Here is a 26139-nt window from a genome sequence, read left to right on the forward strand (position 1 = left end):
TGTCTTGTTCTCTGTTGTATCCCTACGGCCTACTCCAGTAACTGGCCCAGAGTAGGCTTTAATAAATAGCTATTGAATGAATGAATAAATGAATGTAAACTTCATTTTCAAAGGAAGAGGGGCAAGCTAGTAAGATCTGTCTTGGACTCCATCTTGGGAGGCTGGAGGCACAAATCCTCCTTTGATTCTAGGCACCCAGATAGATTTAAAAAGGAATGTTTGGAGGTTTCTTCCAACAGAAGTTTTGATCAAAGCTCTTGTAACTTACCCTACTGGGGTGGGGGCAATGGGAACAAAAATGGGCTCAGAACTAGGCTGAAGGGAAAGGAAGTGGTTTGGAGGAGATGCGTGGCGGGCCAGGTTGGGGCTCTTCGTTTGCACCCTCCCCTCCCCCAGATTCTAACGGCTCCACCCCTTCCTGTCTTCAGCTTGGAGCAAAGGGTGGCTTTGGCCTCCTTTCGGGCTCCGTGGACTACATCCTCGTAAATTATTCATGAAGTGGGAGGGCACTATGCCTGCCGGAGCTTTTACTATTCATGAGGAGGCGGAGTCTCCTTCCCGCGGGGGCTCCTGAGAGGGTTCTAAAATATTCATGAGGGAGGAGGGGCTTCTTGCTATTCGTGAGGGGGCGGGGCTTCCTTCCCGCTGGGGCTCCTGGGAGGATTCTAAAATATTCTTGAGGCGACAGGGGCGCCTGGGAGGCGGGAACGCAACTCCGGAGCCGACCGGAGCTGAACCCGTCGTCTACCCGGCGGGAAAACCTTGAGGAGATACTTTTTTTTTTAAACATTAAGAAATTTGAGGATGGTGGGGCAGACCAACTAAATCCCATTTGCCTGTGATTCCTTAGCCGGAAAACTGTCAAAATCTGTGGTAAAAAGAGATTTTTTCCCCCCAGTACTTACTTGGGATGGTTTCATCTTCTCGTGGACTGAAGGGGGTAAAAAATGCATCGCCATGTGGTTTGACTCTTCTGTCGGCCAGTTTCTCCTTTATGGCCTCCCTGGTTTACCTCTCTGAGGTGTTTGGAGCCAATGCCCCTGCAGATGTGGCGGGTCTCTTCTAGGGTTTGTTAGGTTAAAACAAAACAGAAATCGCGGCGAATTGCTGTGGGACGGTTTTCTCCGAAAGCGGGGGCGGGGGGGAAATTCAGCCAAGAAGGCGCTCAAAGCCTCTCGCAGTCCAAAACGAGCGGGCTGGAACAGAGGCGTCGAAACATTTTATTACTATTATTTCGGGCAGTGATTCTCATTCTCTTGAGGGATACGGGGGGTGGGGTTGGGGGGGGGAACCGGAAGTAGTTTGGATTACACCTTTAGGATTTTCTGGAAAGCCCGCTTCCCCGCCCTCCCCCTGCCCCAGAAGCCTCCAGGTCTGAGTGAGGAGAAGCAAGGAATTGTAAGGGGAGACTTCGGTTTTGAAAGAATGGGCCCACTGCGTTTTAATCCTCAGAGGTTTAAGTACACACGCTCGGTGGTTGACTCAGAGTCAACCACTGGGTCTCAGGTGTTCGGCGAGGCCCTGAAGAGCCCGCAGGCCCCACCCAAGTCCCACTTGACACGTTCCTCAGGGGCAGGACAAGTCCTAGGCCAGGTTTAGAATTTTAGAAATCGCATACTGTGAGAAGTGAAAAACAACCTCGCGGATTAAATAAATGAAGATTCTTCCATTTGGTGGATTTGCATGCAGCCTTTAAAATATCTATACTTGTAGAAGTATCTGTTGGTATGGAAGGAAATTAGTTTCACTTACAATTGCAATTGAAAAAAAAACCCAGATTACAAAATAATATGAACGGTGATCCCTGTTTTGTTAGGAACATACATACATATATAATATATATGTGTATGTATATATATAATATATATGTGTGTATATATATATTATATGTGTATATGTAATATATATGTATATAATATATATATTATATATGTATATGTATTATATATGTGTGTATATTATATGTGTATATGTATTATATATGTATATATTATATATGTGTATATATAACACATATACATAATATATATAATGTATGTGTTATATGTTATACATATGTTATTAAATATATAATTCTGGGATGATATAAACAAAAGTGTTTATAAGTGAATTTAATGGTCTTTTTGTTTTGCTGTATTTTGTAAACTTTAGACAATACAGTATGTTACTTCTGTAATTTTAACGAGTATTTTGAAATCTCTTCTAATTTCAATGCTCGTGGAATGCTAAAGCAAGGTGCTATGGTATGTTTTTAAAGGAGGGCCTCAGTATGCTTTTCACTAAGAACTACACTTATTGGCCATGTTTTCAAATGTAACTGATTTTAAGTTGCTATAAGTAACCTCTTAGAGGAATACGTAACAATGTGATTTTGGCAATTTTGTGACAAAAGGAGGAAATGCATTTGGTCAGATGTATTTGTAACTCTGATGAAATGTCTCAGTCGTTACTTCAGAGACAGAGAGCCTTAGATTGGAGTTGTAGTTATGCATCTGTACATATACCTGTGTGTGTATATACAAAAGACTGTGTTTTCTGAGAGCAGTAGTGACACAAAGTCACTGCATGTTATGAATATTTTTTTTTTAAATAATGTTCTCGGTGTAAGTAAATTATAGAAGAAATGCTCATTTTTGAAATCAAGTTGTATAGGCCCTTCCTAAACCTTATAAGTAACTAACATTAACCAAAAGTGGAATTAAGAGGAAAATCATTGCTCATTTATTTTTTCTAGTCTTATTAATTTTACAAGACTTTAATTTTACTGCTTATTTGTGTTAAACACTACCTAATTGGTAATAGTAATGCAATCTTCTTAATCTGTTAGAGCTGGTAACTTTTAAAAGCTCTAAACTTAGACTTTCTTTTTTTTTTTTTTAAGTTTATTTATTTTCAGAGAGAGAGAGCGAGTGGGGGGAGAGGTAGGGAGGGGGGGAGAGAGACAGAATCCCCAGCAGGCCCCACACTGTTAGCGTAGAGCCCAATGCAGGGCTTGAACTCACGAAGTGAGAGATTATAACCTGAGCTGAAACCAAGACTTCATTGGACATTTAACCAACTAAGCCACCCAGGTGCCCCTAAAATTTCTATTTCTTCTCTCTTTATTTTTACTATTTCCAACAAAAGAAAATGTTAGTACTCAGTTTTAAAAACATTGAAAGACTTTACTACAAAATTTTAAAGCTACATTGATATTTTGATTTCTTTTTAGAATGTAAAGATTGAGGGGCGCCTGGGTGGCGCAGTCGGTTAAGCGTCCGACTTCAGCCAGGTCACGATCTTGCGGTCCGTGAGTTCGAGCCCCGCGTCAGGCTCTGGGCTGATGGCTCGGAGCCTGGAGCCTGTTTCCAATTCTGTGTCTCCCTCTCTCTCTGCCCCTCCCCCGTTCGTGCTCTGTCTCTCTCTGTCCCAAAAATAAATAAAAAATGTTGAAAAAAATTAAAAAAAAAAAAGAATGTAAAGATTGTGAAAGCAACATACTAACGGACAGATATTGAATTTTTTGAATTTGTTATATTGGTTTTTTGTGTCAGATCTTTTACTTTTTCAAATTTTTGCATATTTCTTTTCTTAGACTATATCTTACCCAAATACGTGTTTCTTATTCTACTAAAATTCTTTATCTAGAATATTTGGCTAAGGGGGAAAAGATTTTTAAACATTTCATATCGTGTGAAATGAATAAATAGACTCTACTGGGGGGAACTCCATAAATTGGATATTATATTAAAATGTTTGTAAATAGAGGGGCGCCTGGCTGACTCACTTGGTAGAGCATGTAACTCTTGATCTCGTGGTCATGAGTTCAAGCCCCACAATGGGAGTAGAGATCACTTAAGGAAAAAAAAAAGATTTGTAAATAGACAGCTATTGCCCATCAAAGTGTCAAATTCATTTTAAAAGAACAGCTCTTCATTGCTATAATCTCCTTTCTTCTTTGTCTCTTATATTTTATTTTTCTAACCAGGATCAATTCATGAGATAAGAAAGAGGATGGCATCTAGAATAAATACCAGTTTCACTTTGATTCCCAACCAGAAATACAGACGTAGTAATCGTCGACCCAACAGCTATTTTTCCGATACCCTTGGCTCAGAATCTCAGCCCTTATCAACACTTGGAAATTTTAAAGCCTTGCCATTGGAAATATTCCAAATAATCTTAAGATATTTGTCAGGTGAGGTCTGGGGACTATGAGTAGGTTATATAGACACTTGAATATTTTTTCCCAAGAACTAGTTTATCATCTTAGGCCCTGCTAGAATATTAATGGTATTTACATTATGTTTATTTTCTAAATTTTCATCATTGTTAGGCAAGGGGTACAATGAAGACAGTACGACACTCAAACTCTTTAAAGCATGTCTCTAAGTATAATAACATGGTAACTTGACGGTTACATCCCTAAATATTTCCAATTCATTGAGCGGTAGATTTCAAACAATTTAAAGATTATAAGTTAAGATTGTATAATAGTGCTATCCTTATAATTAAGCCATTTATATGTATGTATATATATTTCTTTTGGTAGTGAAGGATATCAGCATGCTAAGCATGGTGTCCAAAACAGTCAGCCAGCACATTATTAATTATATCTCAACCTCATCAGGAAGCAAAAGACTTTTACTACAGGATTTTCATAACCTTGAGCTGCCTAGCAAGAGACAAGACTCTGCCATACTGGAACATTACAGATCTCTAGGTAATTTATGTAATGAGAATTGTAACAAGTAAAGAACTACACTTAATTAAGGGGATTTTATTAAACAATTCTGTAAGGCCTGTGGGAAATGGGGTATTTCTTAAGATGTGCCAATTGCTATGATGCTTTTACCCTTCAGTGTGAGGACTTTCCCATAATAGTCTCTTATACTTATCTTTGAAGATGAGAGAATGCACTTTAATGTAAAGTATCAGTCCTTGTGATTTCATGTCCATACAATGTCACCTTTGTGACTTATCAGTCACTGATAAGTGATAAGTAACCTGATAAGGTGGCTTATCAGTTTAGGAAACTGATGTATTTTCTATGCTTTACTTCCTGTGTATCTAATGAGTTTTATCTCGAAACCTCTTTTCTCTTTTAACCATAATCTATAGTCCTTAGAAATGTTGTGGAAAATCACTTATTCTCTTATCAGAAACAATGTGTTTTTTAAGGTACTCTACACATTTACTAATAAATCATTATGCTATAATAAATTAACCTTATCAAAGGAAATTATAATTTCTTCCCTTGATTTATAGTTGTTTATGTCTTTCATCCTATTCATTGATTTTATTCTCTCTCAGAGTGCTGAAATAAAATTCTAATTTTGACTTGACTAGTGACACCAGTTTAATTATGAAACTACCTTGTAATTAACCAAAGTTTGGCAATAAAACCAAAAATTAATGAGATACCTGGGTGGTTCAATTGGTTAAGTGTCCCACTTCGGCTCAGGTCATGATCTCATAGTTTGTGCGTTCGAGCCCCATGTCAGGCTCTGTGCTGACAGCTCAGAGCCTGGAGCCTGCTTTGGATTCTGTGTCTCCCTCTCTCTCTGTTCCTCTCCCATTCACACTCTGTCTCTCTTTCTTTTTCTAAAAAGTAAACATTAAAAAAATAAAAAAAATTAAGATGATGTTTCAGGTTTTAAATTAAGGTATAATAGTTCAGTGATTATTATCTTTTAGTAGCCCAAGGATGCCTAGCTTTAAGATTATACACCTGTGTAAATACATAAAAGTGTATTTGATAAGTGTATTTAATAAGAGTAAATGAAAGGTATGTAATCTGATTGCAGTGTTACTGGTTTCGGTATTTATGATTAGACTTAGTAAAGCCTGTAACAGAATATAGCAATGGCTTTTTGCTACTTGTCATTGTAAATATCCTTTTCCAAACATCCTTAGTTACAGAACAAGTGGTGTGGTGAAAGAGCTTATTTTTTTGGTTTTGATCTGAAAGAATTTTTTTCTCCATGACCAAGACTTAGTCACTCAAATAAGCAAAACAGCCTTAAGATAATTATATGGATAATTCAGTGGAAAAATACAAATATGTATTGATCTTAATAGCCAGCTTTTAAAAACAGTTTTATTCACGTAATGATTTCAACCTTCCATTTAATTTTGGTGCAGACACCTGGCTTATGACTTATTCTTTAGGTAAATTTGATGTACCTACCATTTTCTCATGTTGCCATTCCTATCTGATCTGTTCTTGTTTTCAGACATCAAAATAACATTTTCAGAATTCTGTGCTCTGAAAATCATAAATTTTAATTTGCTTCTTCATACAAAACAGAGCAGATGGCCAGTGTGAAAAGAACATTACATCTGATTCTATTTTAGTGGGAAGAAATTTTAAAAGTTGGCCTCTAAAGGGTATAGCAGAGCACCTGTGTTAAAAAAAAATAAATAAGCCAGCCAGTACTGGTTTTTATGGTAAATTGCAATCCTTAAAAATAGGAGTTTTACATTAGAAAAAGCAACCAACATACAATTATAGCTTACAATTCCCCAGCTATGCTATGCCATGGAACTGGATGCCAAAACATGAAAAGAAAAAGAACTCAGCTTAAAAACCAAGCACTGAAAATGTCTTTTTATGTACAAAAATAAGAAGGGTTTATATTTCAAACTCAATTCTGGTCATGTGTTACCCAAACATAGCAACTTCTAAAAATAAATTGGATTCCCATAGATTCTACAAAATTATATAAAGCAGTTATTATATGTGTTAAAAAGTAAATGCAGAGAAGATAAAAATGGAGAAATTCATGATATTCAGATATATATTTTCCTACCATGTATCTTATTTTTAGTGTAAGGACAACATTGCCCTTATAGGAATGTTAACAGTGCATTGCCATTTTAGGAAAACAGAACACATAAAGTTACAGGAAACAAATCATACACTGTCACTGTAGTTCAAGTTACATATCTCACTGGGAAATTGAAGAGGTTTTTTTTCTTTTTTAAAATATCTGAATACAAAATTCTATACATTCTTAACATATAAGCCCCATATAAGGATATCTTTGAAGGAAGAAATGGATATTTCATCCAAACTGGATACTTTCTGTGAGTGAAAATAACTTCTAACCTCTGAAATTTTAAGTACTTAATGCTTTAAAAATTTTTTTATCTGGAGAAAGGAATACAAAATCCCTTTTTTCATCCTTCCCATGTTTTACGTTAACGACTCTTAAAACATTTCCCTTTGTGAACATGATGTTAATTTCAAGAACTATTGGAATCTGTTCTTGAGAATAAAGATAATATAAAGTTCCACTAGTGTATCTTCGTGTCTGTTATTGTATCTTTTTAAGTCTAAATAGTTTCCGTATCTGTCTTATAATATCAATTTCATAATGTTTTGTAAGATTTTATGCCACTTAGTAGACATCAGAGTTACTTGGTAAATACCATATACTCTTGCTCCCAAACTTCCTCTTCAGAACCATGTCAGCTCACAGTCTACTGTGATATACCATACTTGACTTTCAGGAAATGTTATGCTGTGCTTTATAGGTACTCTTAAATTAATTGCATTGTTATCTTTTTTTTTTTTTTTTTCATGTGTCTCTTTACTTTCTCAGGTCTGCTGTTTAAAAGATGTACATTGCTGCTACCCACAAGGGAAAGACTAAAGTACATTCACAGGATACTGGCAGAAGTAAGATCACACTTCTTAATTAGTTCATAATCTTGGTTTCCAGTAAAGATATTTTAATGAATGTCTTACACTCATTTTAGATCCATCTTCAATTAGTAGAATTTCATAAGTTAGTACTAAAAACTGATTGATGATGATCTAATACCAAATATCCAGAGATTATAAACCACCAAAATGCAGTAGTCTTTCATTTATCATATAACAATGTTTTAAATATTTGTTTGTTTGTTTGTTTCGAGAGGGAGAGAGAGAGAATGAGCAGGGGAGAGAGGCAGAGGGAGAGAGAGGTCCCAAGCAGGCTCTGCACTGTCAGCGCAAAGCCTGATGTGGGGCTCAGTCCCACGAACCATGAGATCATGACCTGAGCCAAAATCAAGACTCAGATGCTTAATCAACTGAGCTACCCAGGCACCCCATAAAATAATATTTTTACATAACTAAGAACATCATTCAAGTTTGTTAAGCTTATCAGAGTATAAACGTATTTTTACCCTACATGAGAATCCTGAGGATGTTTTAAAGTGGTGATTTATGTATTTTATTAAAATGAAATCATTTCTTACTGTTTAAATTTTCAAAAAATAGGAAAGTGTTTTTAATATTAAAATAATAAAACTTTTATGATAATTTATGACTTGGAAATATGTATCAGTGTGTTTAGGCATAATCTCTGTATAAGCTTTTGAATTTCATTATACAAACTCAAATATACATCCAATGCTGCGGTTCAGTTCTACACTCAATAGTATGCAAACTATTTCTGATGCATCAGCTTTTTTCATGTTGGCATTTGCATGAAGTTCAGATCTATATTATTGCAGCAGCTTCTCAGATGATCTTTCTGCCATCTATTTCTTCACTTCCTAGGACATTCTGTATGTTGAATCAAGACATTCTTCCTAAAGTATCCCTTTCATCAAGTTAATTTTCTTGCTTAAAAATCTTTTGGTGGTTACTCAATTTCGGCAAGATAAAGTCCAAAGTCCATATTTAGGGTTCTCCCTGATGATGCAACCTTACTTCTACTACATTGAGCCCAATTAAGCATGTCATATCTTTATTTCCATATAAACCTTTTTATCCTACCTCTATAAAATTTTGTCTTTATCATTTCCCTCACCTGTCTTTTCCATTCATTATATTTGCATCTTACTCTAAGACAGTGCTTTTTTCACATCCTTCAAAAGCTGTTTTGATCAAATTTATCTTGTTTCTGCTTTCACAATATCTGATACAGTGTATATTTGGTCATTTTAACATTTATATGTATTCTAACCTGAATTATCAAAATAATTTCATGTGCATGTATTTTATTCTAAATAAATTATGAACTTGAAGATGGACTCTGTTTATACTTCTTTTGAGATCCCACCTATATAACACAATGCTAATTAGTTATTTAGTGTTTTAATTATTTTCAATACTGAAAAACTCCTGCATATTTCCATTAAATTTGAATGTCCAATCATTGTACAGTTCCATTGAAAAAGAGGAATTAAGGGGCGCCTGGGTGGCGCAGTCGGTTAAGCGTCCGACTTCAGCCAGGTCACGATCTCGCGGTCCGTGAGTTCGAGCCCCGCGTCAGGCTCTGGGCTGATGGCTCGGAGCCTGGAGCCTGTTTCCAATTCTGTGTCTCCCTCTCTCTCTGCCCCTCCCCCGTTCATGCTCTGTCTCTCTCTGTCCCAAAAATAAATAAAAAAAAAAAAAAAAAAAAAAAAAAAAGAGGAATTAATAGTTGTTTCTTTACAGGTTTCCTGTTTTAAATTCAATGGCTGTGCAGCCCCTATCCAATGTTTAGGATTACCATGTTATGGCATGTTTTTGCAGGTACATTTTTAAAATTTATTTTTTATAGGTACATTTCATGAAAGAAGAAGAAAAGGAATGCTTTTCGAAATGTTAACAAGTAGAGCATGTAATCTAGCTTTCTGTAGGTTAATAAAAATAATCTAGAAGAGAACAAAATATAAAGATCTGAGGATGTGTTAATCTAATAGTGTGCCACCTCAGATTTTTTCCTTGAATTTCTCAATGGTAAGAACATTTAATATTTATTTGCTCCATACCAATATCCTTGACATTTCCAGCCAATTGTAAAGACTAGTAATCTTGTGGGGTGGAGTGTGCATGCGTGTGTGTGTGTGTGTGTGTGTGTGTGTGTGTGTGTAATGAAGTTTTAGTCTTGAGCTAGTTATTTAAAATGTGATTTTAGGGGTGCCTGGGTGGCTCAGTCGGTTAAGTGTCAGACTTCGGTTCAGATGATCTCGCAGTTTGTGAATTTGAGCCCTGCATCAGCTCTGTGCTGACAGCTCAGAGCCTGGAGCCTGCTTTGGATTCTGTGTTTCCTTCTCTCTCTGCCCCTCCCCCACTTGCACCCTGTCTCTCTCTCTCTCTCTCTCAAAAATAAATAAACATTTTTAAAAATGTGATTTTAGAAGTGAAAAAAATTGTAACTTTGGGAGATGATAGATGTGTTAATTATTGTAATTATTTTGCAATATATACATATATAAAATCACTACACGGTACACCTTTGACCTACACAATGTTAATGTCAATTATATCTCAATTAAGTTGATAAAAAAAAGAAATAAAACTACATGATTTTAAAAGTTTTTGACAGGGGCGCCTGGGTGGCTCAGTCGGCTAAGTGTCCGACTTCAGCTCAGGCCATGATCTCGCGGTTTGTGAGTTCGAGCCCCGCGTCGGGCTCTGTGCTGACAGCTCAGAGCCTGGAGCCTGTTTCAGATTCTGTGTCTCCCTCTCTCTGACCCTCCCCCGTTCATGCTCTGTCTCTCCCTGTCTCAAAAATAAATAAAACGTTAAAAAATTAAAAAAAAAAAATAAAAGTTTTTGACTAATCTTTTATTATAAACAAAGAAGATAACAATACTATTATTTAACGTTATTCAATATTAATGATATATTATTAATCTATTACATTGTTTTAAGTAGTTTAAATGTACAGTTTATCCTTGAACAACACAGGTTTGAACTGTCCAGGTCTACTTATAGACAGATGTTTTTCAATAAATCAGTATAGTACTATAAATGTATTACCTCTTTCTTATTTTCTTTTTCTTTTTGAGAGAGAGAGAGAGAGAGATCAGAGGAGGGGTAGAGAGAGAGGGAAACAGAGGATCTGAAGCAGGCCTTGCACTGTCAGCAGAGAGCCTGTGTGGGGCTCAAACTCAAGAACCCTGAGATTGTGACCTGAGCCAAAGTTGGATGCTTAACCGACTGAGCCACCCAGGCACCCCTTTATGATTTTCTGAATAACGTTTTTTTTCTCACTTCATTGTAAAAATACAGTATACAATACATATAACATACAAAATATATGTCAATTGACTATGTTATTGGTAAGGCTTGTGATCAACAGTAGACTATTAGTAGTTAAGTTTTGGGAGAACCAAAATCTATATGTGGATTTTCGACTGTGAGGGGGTGTCAGTGCCCCAACCCCTGCCTTGTTCAAAGATCAGCTGTAATAACTTATTTAAAACTTAAACGACCTTACAATGTTTATAACAATCTTGCTCTATATCCCAGCCTCCCAGCCACCATCTGCCTGCCCAGATTCCAGGGGCCTAGTTCCTCTTACTATCCCTCTTTTAAGATAGACTTTTGCTTTGGGAGAGGGGGTGGGGATAGGTAATATAAACACATATATGCAGATAAAATTCAAAAGGTACAAAATTGTATAAAGTGAAAAGTAAATCTCCCAACAAGGCCTGTCCCTTATCTACCAAGTTCCCTTCAACAGAAGTAACCGTTGTTAGCAGTTTCTTCTACGTCCTTCCAGAGAAAATGAGATTAATTTTTAAACTACTAAAATCCAGTTCAACTATTTTAAGAAAAATTTGTATGAGTAGTCAACCTTTTGAGAATCTAACTGTAGTGGTATACCGTTTGAATTTCCTTTTCATATATGTATAACTTTACATTATGGTTTGTTCAATGATAATTATTGAACTCTGTCCTAATAAAAATGTTTGCTTGTTCACATCAAAATGTCATTAATAAATAGTCATAACTGTCATATTAAAATGAAATCATTATCACTTGTATGTAATATCATAAATGATAACTAGAGGAGATTAAAGGGATTCTGCTGAAGTCTAAAACTAAACAACAGTATGTTGTGAGTCAGATAGCTAATGCTGTGTTCTAGGGTTTTGGCTTTGTTATTTTACTCATACTGTCAGAGTTCAGGATTCAGTACCATTTGAAAGTTCTCTGAAAGGATACTCCCTTTACAACCAAAAAGAAACTGGATTTTGGAGCATTTCTAGGATTTGTTTATATAAATTTTCTTATTAAATATTCCATAGTGGATAAAAATTACACATCACCTCAATCATATGATACAGCTATTATGTTCATAAGGCAGTAGTGACTTACATTTTGATTTGATGGTCTGAACATCTACAATATTTCCTTTATTTTATTATTCTCAGACCTTAACAGCAGGTTGGGATGAACTCGAGTGCCATCGTGTGTATAACTTCTTATGTGAGCTGACTGATCTCTCCCGGAAGATGCAGACTGTTGTCTGCAGCAAACCAGGTAAAAAAACTACAATTAATCAGTATTATTACAGATATTAAAATAGGGGGAAAAAAGGAGGGCACCTTGCCTGAGAGGCTCAGTCAGCCTAGCGTCCAACATCGGCTCAGGTCATGATCTCATGGATCATGAGTTCAATCTCATGGATCATGTGCTGACAGCTCAGAGCCTGGAGTCAGCTTCAGATTCTGTGTCTCCCTGCCCCTCCATGCCCCTCCACCGACCTCCCCCCACCCACTCGTGCCCTGTCTCTCAAAAATGAATAAACGTTAAAAAATTTTTTTAAATAGGAAAAAAAAGAGCAGAGTTCAAAAATGTATTTAAAAGTAAATCATGACAGGGGCACCTGGTTGGCTCAGTCGGTTAAGCCTCCAACTCTTGACTTCAGCTCAGGTCATGCTCTCAGGGTTCATGAGTTTGAGCCCCGTATCAAGCTCTGCACTGACAGAGCAAAGCCTGTTTGGGATATTGTCTCCCTCTCTGCCCCTCCCCTACTTGCTCGCTATCTCTCTCTCCAAATAAATAAAAATAAACTTAAAAAAGTAAATCATGACATCCATATGTAGTAAAAGGACAAAGAAATGTAAGGGAATGATAAACACTGAATTAAACTGTGAAGCAAATATGGCATGTGATTAGAGAAAGAAGTACTCAGGGCTTAATTGTATTGATATTTTATTCCTTAGGTCTGGATGGAGGATACAAAGGTGTTTGTTATAGCATTATTTAAACCTTTGTGTATATATATGAAATATTTCATATTTTTAAAATTATGGAATCCTACAATCTAGCAATATCACTGGGAGACACTCCCACAGTGTGCATAAGGAGACATGTATAAGAATGAACATTCTTATACAGTATGGAACCATGAAAAACTGCAAACAATCTAAATGCCCATTGTCAGGTGAATGGATAAATAAATAAAGTATTCATACAATGAAATCCATTAGTAGTTAAAATGTATTAATGAGTAGTTAAAATGTATGGATAAATCTTAAAATATAATTTGAGAAAAAGGTAACCAAAGGATATTTTCAATATAATACTATTTATATACAAATTAAAAACATGTAAAATAATTCTATATATTCTTTATGGTAACATACATGTATTAAAAAGTGTAAGAACAGGAGTGCCTGGTGGCTCAGTCAGTTAGGCCTCTGACTTTGGCTCAGGTCTTGATCTCACGGTTTGTGGGTTCAAGCCCCGTGTCAGGCTCTGTGCTAACAGCTCAGAGCCTGGAGCCTGCTTCAGATTCTGTGTCTCCTTCTCTCTCTGCTCCTCCCCCATTCGCACTCTATCTCTGTCTCTCTCCCCCCTCAAAAATAAACGTTAAAAAAAATTTTTTTTTTTAAGTATAAGAACAGGGGCGCCTGGGTGGCTCAGTCAGTTAAGCATCCAACTTCAGCTTAGTTCATGATCTCACAGTTCGTGAGTTCGAGCCCGGCATCGGGCTCTGTGCTAACAGCTCAGAGCCTGGAGCCTGCTTCAGATTCTGTGTCTCCCTCTCTCTCTGCCTCTCCCCTGCTTTCATTCTGTCTCTCTATCAAAAATAAATAAACGTTTAAAAAATGTAAAAAAAGAAAAGTATAAGAACATAGTTGGGAAATGTGATAATTAAGTTTGAGTGTCCACATGGCTAGGCCACAGTACCCAGATATTTGGTCAAACATTATTCTAGACATTTCTCTGAAATTATTTCTTAGATGAAATTAACATTTAAGCAGTAGACTTTGTTGTTTTTTTATTTATTTATTTATTTATTTATTTATTTTTTAATATATGAAATTTACTGTCAAATTGGTTTCCATACAACACCCAGTGCTCATCCCAAAAGGTGCCCTCCTCAATACCCATCACCCACCCTGCCCTCCCTCCCACCCCCCATCAACCCTCAGTTTGTTCTCAGTTTTTAACAGTCTCTTATGCTTTGGCTCTCTCCCACTCTAACCTCTTTTTTTTTTTTTTTTTTTTCCCTTCCCCTCCCCCATGGGTTTCTGTTACGTTTCTCAGGATCCACATAAGAGTGAAACCATATGGTATCTGTCTTTCTCTGTATGGCTTATTTCACTTAGCATCACACTCTCCAGTTCCATCCACGTTGCTACAAAAGGCCATATTTCATTTTTTCTCATTGCCACGTAGTATTCCATTGTGTATATAAACCACAATTTCTTTATCCATTCATCAGTTGATGGACATTTAGGCTCTTTCCATAATTTGGCTATTGTTGAGAGTGCTGCTATAAACATTGGGGTACAAGTGCCCCTATGCATCAGTACTCCTGTATCCCTTGGATAAATTCCTAGCAGTGCTATTGCTGGGTCATAGGGTAGGTCTATTTTTAATTTTCTGAGGAACCTCCACACTAAGCAGTAGACTTTGAATAAACAGATTACCCTCATCTATCACTTGAAGGCCTTAGTAGAAAAAGACTGACCTTCCCAAGCAAGATAAAATTCTGCCAGCAGACTGCCTTTGGACTTGAACTGCAACTATTCTCTGTTCTCTAGTCTGCCAGCATATCCTGCCGATTTTGGATTGCCAAACCTCAACAATCTCATGAGCCAGTTTCTCAGAATAAATTCTTCTCTGTGTATATATACACACCCTGTTTGTTTTATTTTTCCGGAGAATGTTGACTAGGTACAAGAGGGTCAAAACCCAAATTCAAGATGGTGATCACCTCTGAGGATAAAGGGCAAGGGGATTGGGAGTGATATACAAGGAGCTGTAACTGTACCTATAATGTTTTATTTATTTTAAAAATCTGAAGCAAATATAGCAAAAAGTAAAGCTTTAACAAAGCTACGTGATTGGTACACAGTATTTTTGTAGTATCTCTGCTTTTTCTGACAGTTTGAGATATTTCATTATGACACAAATTATGGATCAAAAAAGCAGATTAGAAGCCCAATGAAACAATAACAAAATTAATTTATCATGTCCCTTCCTTGATCAAAAACTTTCACTGGCTCCCTAATGTCTTCAAAATAAAGTCCAAACTTTTTATACTGGCCTTTACATTCTAATCCCACCCCACTTTTGCAAACTTATTCCCCACTATTCTCTGTATTTGTTTGACATAGAGTAGGCTTCTCACTCTACTCACTGTGTCTCACACATCTCTTAAACATTTCCACTTCATATCTTTTATTCATTCTCTTTTTTTTTTTCTGAAATACCATCTCTCCTCCTTTTTTTAAATGTTTTTATTTCTGAGACAGAGAGACAGAGCATGAGTGGAGGAGGGGCAGAGAGAGAGGGAGACACAGAATCTGAAGCAGACTCCAGGCTCTGAGCTGTCAGCACAGAGCCCAACGTGGGGCTCGAACCCATGGACTGTGAGATCATGACCTGAGCTGAAGTCAGACGCTCAGCCAACTGAGCCACCCAGGCGCCCCTCTCCTCATTTTTTAAGACCCAACTTACCTGACTTTCCTCTGTAAAGCCTTTCCTGATCCCCAGGCCTTCAGTGATCTCTGACACCTACACATCTATATTACGTGGCTTAACACATTAGGAAGTACATACTTCATACGGCCTTAGATCGTTGGTAGACTTTCCACTTATACTTGTCTTATCTATAAGTAAATAGATCATAAATTGTATAAAAATGTAAAATGGTGCCACCACTATGGAAGACAAGCTTGACCATTCCTCAAAAAGCTAAACATAGATTTATCATATGACCAAGCAATTCCACTCCTAGGTATTGAAAGCTGGGACTTGGAAAGATACATGTATGCCAATGTTCACCACAGCATTATTCACAAAATCCAAAAAGTGGGAACAACCCAAGTGTTGAACAGATGAATGGATAAACAAAATGTGGTATATTCATACAATGGAATATTTTTCAACCATAAGAGGAAATGAAGTCTTGATCCATGCTAAAATGGATGAACTTAGAAAGCATGCTAAGTGAAATAAGTCAGACACAAAAGGACAGATTTTGTGATTCCACTTAAATGAGGTACCTTAAACAGGCAAATTCATAAAAACAGAAAGCAGATTAGAGGTTATTAGGAACTGGGGGCAGAGGGAAATTGGAGCTATTGCTTAAATGGTTATAGAGTTTGTTTGAGGTGATAAAGAGTTCTGGAAATAAACAGTTATGATGGTGGAACAATATTGTGAATGTAATTGAGGCCATTGTATTATACACTTTAAAATGGTTAAGATGGCAAACACTATGTTATATATATTTATATACATATAAATAAATATATATATTTACCACAATTTTTAAAAATTAATAACATAATAGATTTTTAAAGTTTATTTAAGTAACCTCTACACTCAACATAGGTTACAAACCCATGACCCCAAGATCAAGAGTCTCATGCTCTTCCGACTAGCCAGGCACCCCAATAATATGATAGATTATAAACTATTGAATTATATACTTTAAATGGGTGAATTATATGGTATGTAAATTATATATATTTCAATAAGTCTGTTTATTTTTTTTTTTAATTTTTTTTTTTTTAACATTTATTTATTTATTTATTTATTTATTTTTTTAATTTTTTTTTTAACGTTTATTTATTTTTGAGACAGAGAGACAGAGCATGAATGGGGGAGGGTCAGAGAGAGAGGGAGACACAGAATCGGAAGCAGGCTCCAGGCTCCGAGCCATCAGCCCAGAGCCCGACGCGGGGCTCGAACTCACGGACCGCGAGATCGTGACCTGGCTGAAGTCGGATGCTTAACCGACTGCGCCACCCAGGCGCCCCAACATTTATTTATTTTTGAGACAGAGAGAGACAGAGCATGAACGGGGGAGGGTCAGAGAGAGAGGGAGACACAGAATCTGAAACAGGCTCCAGGCTCTGAGCAGTCAGCACAGAGCCCGACGCGGGGCTCGAACCCACATACCGCGAGATCGTGACCTGAGCCGAAGTTGGACGCTTAACCGACTGAGCCACCCAGGCGCCCCTCAATAAGTCTGTTTAAAAAACAAACAGAAGATTCCACTTCATACCCACCAGAATGGCTAGAATCAAAAAGTCAAATAATAACAAATGTTGGCGAGAATGTGGAAAAATTGGAACCTCATACATTGCTGTTTGGGATGTAACATGGTACAGCCATTTTGGAAAAAGCAGTCTGGCAGTTCCTCAAATGATTAAACGTAGCGTTTCTAGATGACCCAGAAATTCCACTCCTAGGTATTTCCCAAGAGAAATGAAAACATATGTCCACACAGAAACTGGTACACAAATGTTATAATAGCCGAAAGGTAGAAACAACCCAAATGTCCATCAATGGGTGAATGGATAAACAAAATGAGGTATATCTATGCAATGGAATATTATTTGGCAAAAAAAAAAAAAAAATGAAGGAAGTACTGATAGATGCCATAACATGGATGAACCTTAAAAACATGCCAGGTATTGTAGTTATGAACACTTAAAGTTACTTGCTTTATATATTGCTGTAATAAAAATGTGCTTTTAAAAAAAAAACATGCTAAGTGAAAGAAGCCAGTTACAAAGACCACATACTATATGATTTCATTCATATGAAAGTCCAGAAAGAGGAAGGCTTTAGAGACAGAGGGTTGATTATTGTTGCTTAAGGCTAGGGGTGGTAAATAATGGGGGGGGGGGGGTGATAGCTAAAAGAACAGGATTTCTTTTTGAGGTGATGAAAGATTCTAAAATTGGCTTGGTGCTGGCTGTACATATCTGTGAATATACTAAAAGCCACTCAATTGTATGGTGTGTAAAGTATATCTCAATAAAATTGTTTAAAAAATAGTCCCTTGGGGCACCTGGGTGGCTCATTCTGTTAGGCGTCCCACTTCAGCTCAGGTCATGATCTCACGGTCCATGAGTTCGAGCCCCGCGTCGGGCTCTGTGCCGACAGCTCGGAGCCTGGAGCCTGCTTCGGATTCTGTGTCTCCCTCTCTCTCTGCCCCTCCCGTGCTCATGCTCTGTCTCTTTCTGTCTCAAAAATAAATAAAAACATTAAAAAAATTTTTTTAATAAATAAATAAATAATAGTCCCTTGATAATCTAAAATTTTTACAGAGGAAAATGAAATAGCACTTTCAGTACAAAGCATGTTACAAATGTCTATCACTGACCTGTCCAATATGCACATCAGCCTTTCTAGGAAGAATGGTTTACAATTCTTTTGTCTTCATAGGAAGTGCTCGAAAACTAGAGTTAAGGATCAGACTGTTCTGTAGGAGCGTCCTGCTTGATCACTGGATACATCAAAGTGATTCTGCTTTTTGGTTGACGCGTATATTAAAACCATGGCCAATGGTGAATCAGGCAAGATTATTATATATCATCTTTGGACCAATATCTCCTCAAGATGGTGAGCATCCATTTTTCAGGAATGTATGTTACAAAACTGGTTAATTACTTTTACTTTAGGAAGCATATCTTTTTGTACCTGCTCAGTTTCATCATTCCTATTGACTATACTGTGTTTCATGATTTCATAGATGTACACTACATTGGCTTATGCATAACTTAAGACTGCAGGCCATTACCAAATATATTCCAATCATCTTTGGTATACCTAAAAATCACTACTTTTTATTTCTAAACATTACCTTAACTCAAGATTATGTTTGCTGCTGGAGGGGACTCATAATGCCTGTAAAGCACAGTAGTCGTTGAAATTGATGTTTTGGGTGCATAATATGATTATTTGAAATTTTGCCTTTCTAGTTAAGTTTTGCTTAGGTTAACGTTAATATTAGCGTGCAGTTCTTTGTCTCACATTGTCTCTGTCAGGAAGTAACTAGTTTAAAGTACACTGAATAGGAACAGGAAGCCAATCTGGGATAAAATTTTGTTCTGTGTAATTCACAAAGCAAATTGGTCATAGATAAATAATCAAAAACTGACTGGATTACTGTGTTTTGGTATAAATGTTTGAAAGATACTCAGATACAGCATGCTCTCCTTTGAGAAGGACATCAATAGATTTGACATGATTTTACTAAGATTACATCATTTACTACAATTTCTGTTACAGGAATAGCATTATCTTTGAACTAGAAGCACTATTCTGCTTGGCGAAACTACCTTTACTTCATTTAGCTATTGTTCCTATGCTTCATCACGTCATCCAGAGACATTCAAACTTAGACTGTTATCAAAATTGACTTTCATTATGAAAGTTAAAATGAAAGTAGCATATATAAGCAATGGGATTCCATTATGCAATCCAATTTCCTTTCTAAACAATCCATGAAGTCTTTATCATAAATCCAACTATTCTGTCATAGCCTAGTTTTTGTTTCAATTATCTAGGACAGGTGGTTTGGCAGAAAATGATAGAAGAACCTACAGATGAATCCAGTCTGAAAGGTTTGGCTGATGCCATTAAATTACTATATGACACAGGCACGAAAGAATGGACAGCAGATGATGTTATCAGTCTTGTAGATGAACTATCAGGTAAAAATACATATTTACCACATAGAATAATAGAAATGTATTCTCAGAATATGGTTATAAAATTGTAAGGATAATTCTGTGGGTAATAAATGAATTACCTATTCGAGATCACTAAATGTTCTAAAATATTTAAAGAGTTTGACATTATGTTTGAAGAGAACGCATATCATCAATGTACTTTCCTCCACTTGCCAATACATATATTATTACCATTACTGTTTGAAAGTTTCACGAATTTAATTATAGCTCAATCATTCCCATTTTGTAAATCCTCACAAACACCCTCCTAGGCCGTGTAAGAAGAAAGCCCTCTCCTATTGGCAAGGAAAAGGAAAACAATTTTTCCCATTCTTGCAGAATTCTTCGGATTCTAAAGTTTATAAGATTTCTTTCCTTACACAGAATTAGACTATCATGCCTTTTGATCTATATGTAGGAGAAATGCTTTGACCATATTACTAGAACATTTGTAAAAGTCACCATAACTTGGCAATAATCTCTGTCTCTAGTTGAGTGCTATACAACTAAAGCATTTTTTCTGAGCTTTTCCCTTGCACTAGTTGTATTTCCAACAAGGTGATATAATATTGCATGTTCTTAATGGTGTTTACTAGAGCTATTATATAATTTTTCACTAAATAACTGTTCTCCCTCTAATAAAAGTGGTTCCCCGTGAATGGCTTCTAGAGAATAATGCACGTCTCCTAATCCTAAGTGGGAACAACATCTGTTTCACTTTCATGGCTAGTAAAGCTGTGAATGGACGGGCCATTGAATTGGCAAAGCTGATAGTCTTTTTGGCTTTGGTAAGTAAACAAGTTTTTCTCTAGCAAGTTAACATTACAGTTTACTTACTAGGGAGCTGGCCTGAAGGAACTGAAATATGTTCAAAACATTTTGAAAGAATAAGTATTTAAGCATATATTTTTTTGATACTTAAAAAAAATTTTAATATAGTAATATAATATCATATTTGGAAACATTCCTTATAGTCACTTCTCCCCACTTCATGTCTATATTGTTATTATACAACTCTGCCAAATTATATTCTTTTTTTAAAGTCCCATTTTCAAAAAGCGCTTTTTATTTCTTTTTTTAAATTTTTACTGTTATTTATTTCCTTTTGAGAGAGAGAGAGAGAGAGAGAGAGAGAGCATGATCAGGAGAGGGGCAGAGAGAAAGAGAGATACAGAATCCAAAGCAGGCTCCAGGCTCTGAGCTGTCAGCACAGAGCCCGATGCAGGGATTGAACTCGTGAACCGCGAGATCATGACCTGAGCTGAAGCTAGTCACTCAACCGCCCGAGCCACTCAGGCACCCCTAAAAAAGCACTTTTTATGATTTGCTTCAAAATAATCAGTGGGCAGCAGGGAGAGGATGTAAAAGTAAATGATAGTAGAGAGGAGACAAGATTGGTGATTGTTGAAGCTAGGGAATGTATATTGGGGGTTCATTATACTATTATTTACACTTTGTATAGTTAAAATGTTTTTCAAAATAAAACATTAAAAATATATTTAATATGCATTCATTTAACACAAATTGAGTGTTTTACTATGGGCCATACACTGTGTAATATTCTAAGACTGTGGAAATTGGGGAGCCTGGGTGGCTTAGTTAGTTGGGCATCTGACCCTTGGTTTCAGCTCAGGTCATGATCCTGTGGTTCCTGGGATCAAAACCTGTGTCAGGCTCCACGCTGGGATTTTCTCTCTCTCTTCTCTCTCTGCCCCTCCCCTGCTTGTGTGTGCTCTCTCTGTCTCTGCTCTCTCTCGAAATAAATAAACATTAAAAAAAATACCTATTAAAAACTATGGAGATTAACAGAACAAATCTCTGACAAAAAGCGGCTTAAGGTCTTTTAAGAGGTATCAGTTTATTTATTTATAAATAAATTCAGTGTGATAAGTACAAAAATAATGTACAAATAGTAACATAGGTAACAGAGAGGAGCCAATATTGGGTGAATATAGAGCACAGACAAGGCTTCCCCAATCCCAGTAGAAATATGTTTTTAAAAATGAATAGAAGTTTGCCAGAAGATTGAAGGGGGGGCGTTGCAAATTATTCAATCATGTACCTGCACATATTACATAAAAATCTCATTGATTTAGCTACCATCACAGATGCCACCCCACCAGTGCTTCAAAAGCAGCAAGAATAGTCTTCCAGTTGACTATTATGAGGAGTAATTGAATGTAATCCATTTCTTATGAAATGGAGACCAGGATCTTTACCAACTCAACTGCTTAAAACATGAATGAAACCTCTGTGGCTCTTCTTAAAATGTGAAACTGTGAAGAAAGCTATAAATTAACTGAATTCGCAATGCAAATATTTATTTTAATAATTAAGCAGATTCCCTCAAAAGGAGAAAGAAATGGAACTGCCTGGCTATATTCAAAGGACTGTAAGCAGTTCAGTATTACTATTTCTGGAGTAAAATGTTCAGAGGAAGAGGAGGTGAGGTTAGATAGGAAGGGAGAGGCTAGGTAAGGAAGGGCTTTGTCAACCATCCTGTGGAGGTTGAACACATCCTCTAATAAGGAGCTGCTGAAAAGTTTTAGGAAGGTGAGTGACATGATCAGTTTTAAGTCTTTGGAAGTTTATTTTGGCAGCACTGTAGCAAGTGGAATGAAGAGGGAGTCACTAAGGATGACTTCCCTGCAAAACCTCTGATAAACATCTTAATTCTGATCCTTAATTTTCTCTAAATGGCGTCAGATTTGTCTTCTCTTTGTCTTCATTTGCTAACAGTGGTCATAAGCCATTGCATGTGTGGGCTAAGTCATCTCCCAGAAATGATCGCAAGCTCTTTGACGTCCAGGACTATGTTGCTTATTAATTTCATAGTGCCTGGAACAGTGCCTATTACACAGTGCACAGTCCACAAATCTTTCCTGTCAGATTTACATTATAACTAAATGTTACACTACTATATGGTTTATTTTCCTGTTGTGTGTTATTTGACTATGTGATTTAAGTTGGCCATTTAGAATGTTAGTAAATAAACCTTTGTCCTTTCAGCTACTCTTAACTATTAACATGTAATCTTTACTTTAAATGTTTTATCTTTTAAATAATAGAGAGGTAAATACTCCCTACAACTCTTATGGTAGAGAGTTGATAATACCATAGTTCTCTTGCCTATTAAAATTGCCTGTTTGTCACCCTTATTGGATTCCCGGAAAATAGAAGCCCTGTCTTAATGGCTTAACCATTGTGTCTCCAGCTCTTAGCATCTGCTCAGTAAATATTTGCTGATTGAATGAATGAGCATAAGTCTTATTTTTGATATGCTTAATAATTATTTGCAATGTTAGTTCTTACATTAATAAATAATACCCTGTGATAATCTTGAGCAAAACTTTTATTTACCTCACACTTTTTTCCCACTAAAATTGTACCATTTGAAAGCAAAGGAGAATTAAATGTAAGAGCATTTCTCACTTATAAACTCAATATGATGTTATGTGGAATAAAATCATGTGAAGTCATAAACCATTATTATTAGTACCATTTTAAAATTCTACAGTTTCCTTTACATGAAGATTTACCATAATTCTTTTTATATCTAAATCAGGTGTGTGAGAAAGAACTATACTGCATGGATTGGGCGGTTAAAATGATGCAAAAAGTCTGTAAAGTCTTTGGCACTCCGGTGGAAAGAAATAACTTTCTGCAGAGTGTGGCAAGTGCATTTGCTTGTGTTATAATGGAAATGCTGCAGTCAATTATGTCTGGTGAGTGTACATGTAGATGGTACACAGGTGTGAATAAAATGCATTCTAATCTCCACTTGAAACAGATAATTCTGTGTAGACTTTTACTTCTAAACTAAGAATAGAAGGAGCAGACATTTTTGGTTTGTTTTTCCATGAGATATATTTAGTCCCTGGTTTTGCTACTTTTTAACTCTGGTATGGATTTTAATGGAAAACATCAGGTTGAAGAGTCTGCTCCAGAAGGAACTTGTTTCAGTTTTGCACAGTAAAATGTTAACTTGCCAACTATCATAATCATAATAATATCCCATATTTTTTAGTTTCAACACATATTATTGTATAGTTTAATTAGCTAGTCAATATGATAATCAACCCTATTTTGCAGTTGAGAAAACTAAGTCTTAGCGAAATTACTTGACTTGCCCAAAGTCATATAGTTAGAGGCAGTAAAGCATGAACCAGCACCCTTTTCTTCTACTTCTTAGTCAGTACTCATATATAACTCCCTGATTTCAGTGGTTAGTGTATGACTTAGTAAAGATAACTAACTAGTCTTCTGTTACATATTATTAGGGAAAATTGGAACATCTTGTTCTGAATAAATCATATATTTAAAAATTTAACTGTGATTTTCTTTTCCCTGCTGTCCATTCCTGTGTGGCATACAGGAGACCGTGATGAAGATGACAGAAGCTTTTTGAATCTGTTCCATCTTGTGCATGCTCAGGCTAACTTCCATAAGGAGGTCTTGTATTTGACCATGAATACTCTTTCTACCTAACTACTCAGAAAGCCTTGCATTTAGAGAATACCTCACTGAACTAACAATTAGAAGAGTGCTACTTTTCCACACTCAGAGAACAGCATCCACGGGACTTTTTATCACCTAAGTAACCTAAGAACTCAAAAACCATAGAATTTTAGAGGCAACTACTTACACCATTGTTAATATAAAAATTACAGACAACCCCAAGAATGTATTGAGATTTCTCTGGAAAACAAGCTGTGCCTCCAGATTTTGATAAACCTAACACCCAACTAAATAGAGCATTAGTATCCAAGAATCTGGGGCCAACCTGTATGTGTGGATGTTTGAAGCAAGGGAAAATTCTGTTTTATAGGTAGAGATGACTCAGATTCACTAAATGGCTTGTATCTGTTCACTTTGCTTAGACTGTGTAGACATAACCTAAAATGTTTTGTGAAGATTTGTAATATGATATTTTGGAATGTATAGATATAAATCACATTTTTTACTACCTTTTGGCATATGATTACAAAGAACATATATTTTGTTCATGTTTTGCATGAGCTAACAGATCAAAAACCAAAGAAAGTGTGTGTATACATACACATGCATATATATGTATGTCTGTATATATAAATATAAATATATATATATATATATATATATATATACTTCCTTCTTTAAGACAAAAATCTATAAATAGAGGAAAGTCTATAGCCTTTTTTTTAAATAATTATTTATTTTTGAGAGAGAGACAGAGCACAAGTGGGGGAGGGGCAGAGAGAGAGGGAGACACAGAATCTGATTCAGGCCTCAGGCTCTGAGCTGTCAGCACAGAGCCCAATGCGGGGCTCCCATGAACCATGAGATCATGGCCTAAGTGGAAGTCAGACGCTCAACTGACTGAGCCACCCAGGCACCCCAATTAAATCATCTTTTATTCCTTCCTAGAGATTAGAGTAAAATGTTGCAAGTAAGGGAGAATATAAAATGAAAGAAAGCATTTATTCTACTGCCAGAACAATCTTCACAAGTAATTTGCACTTCTTCCTAAAGCTTTCCTCCCAAAGAGTAGGACTTGAAGGAAAGTGGAAGCACACATGGGTAGAGCAACCCTGGAGAGAGGGAGGTTTTCGTTCAAGTAAATGGTTTCCAAGAGGCTCCAGGACTATTTCACTCTAACTGGCATCTACCACCACTCTTACTATTAAAATAGAAACTGGGGCACCTGGGTGGCGCAGTCGGTTAAGCGTCCGACTTCAGCCAGGTCACGATCTCGCGGTCCGTGAGTTCGAGCCCCGCGTCAGGCTCTGGGCCGATGGCTCGGAGCCTGGAGCCTGTTTCCGATTCTGTGTCTCCCTCTCTCTCTGCCCCTCCCCCGTTCATGCTCTGTCTCTCTCTGTCCCAAAAATAAATTAAAAAAATGTTGAAAAAAAAAAATTTAAAAAAAAAAAATAGAAACTAATAGTGTCTCACGGGGCTGAAATCATGCTGGAGCCTTCCCGGACCTCCCATTTTCTTCTCTTTGGGTTTGATCATTTTATTTCTGCTAAAGATACACCCCTTCCCCCTGGAAAGGATGCTGGCTTAGTTTCTCTAAGCTCTTGACTTAACTCACCTCTGCAGCTGATGAAGGAAAGGAACACTAGAAAATATAGAAATTACCCATAAAAGTGGGATGTAAATTGTGAGAAATTCTCAAGTGTTTGGCAAGAGGGACTCAGAGATTTAATAGGATTGAGGAAGAGTGAAATTTTTGGAGAAAGCATAAATTGTGATAACAAGATTTTACTATAGTTCAGTAGCAAAAGCACTTTCCTTCATTTCTGGAATGTCAGAAATTAACTATCTTTCTCTGATGGATGGTCCAACTATACTTCCGTTGGTGGCCGGAATTTTTTCTCCAGAGTTTAGCATTTGCATATTCATTCAGAAACAAAGTTCTTGCTTTTATCCTGGTTTCAATTTCTTCCTCTCATTTTAAGAATTCACCCAGGGGCACCT

General features: G+C 36.6%; 1 protein-coding gene across 1 annotated transcript; it reads left to right on the top strand.

The window, feature by feature from the left end:
• The first annotated feature begins 689 nt into the window (after nt 1–689).
• On the top strand, nt 690–24648 carry FBXO47 (F-box protein 47). Its single transcript, XM_058703912.1, has 11 exons — nt 690–873; nt 3968–4177; nt 4532–4702; nt 7587–7663; nt 9413–9490; nt 12124–12232; nt 18392–18568; nt 19516–19662; nt 20326–20468; nt 23246–23405; nt 24056–24648. The coding sequence occupies exons 2-11, from the start codon at nt 3994–3996 to the stop codon at nt 24166–24168; spliced, it is 1359 nt and encodes a 452-aa protein (XP_058559895.1). The 5' UTR covers nt 690–873; nt 3968–3993; the 3' UTR covers nt 24169–24648.
• The last annotated feature ends 1491 nt before the right edge of the window (nt 24649–26139 follow it).

This window comes from Neofelis nebulosa, chromosome 16, assembly GCF_028018385.1.
Source record: "Neofelis nebulosa isolate mNeoNeb1 chromosome 16, mNeoNeb1.pri, whole genome shotgun sequence".
NCBI lineage: Eukaryota > Metazoa > Chordata > Mammalia > Carnivora > Felidae > Neofelis > Neofelis nebulosa.

What these genes read in the sequence shown, in the direction of transcription:
- FBXO47 (XM_058703912.1), top strand. Translation starts at nt 3,994, where the DNA reads ATGGCATCTAGAATAAATACCAGTTTCACTTTGATTCCCAACCAGAAA. An exon ending in GTTATGGCATGTTTTTGCAG is followed by an intron (nt 9,491 to 12,123) that starts GTACATTTTTAA and finishes TATTATTCTCAG; the next exon opens with ACCTTAACAGCAGGTTGGGA. An exon ending in TGATAGTCTTTTTGGCTTTG is followed by an intron (nt 20,469 to 23,245) that starts GTAAGTAAACAA and finishes TATCTAAATCAG; the next exon opens with GTGTGTGAGAAAGAACTATA.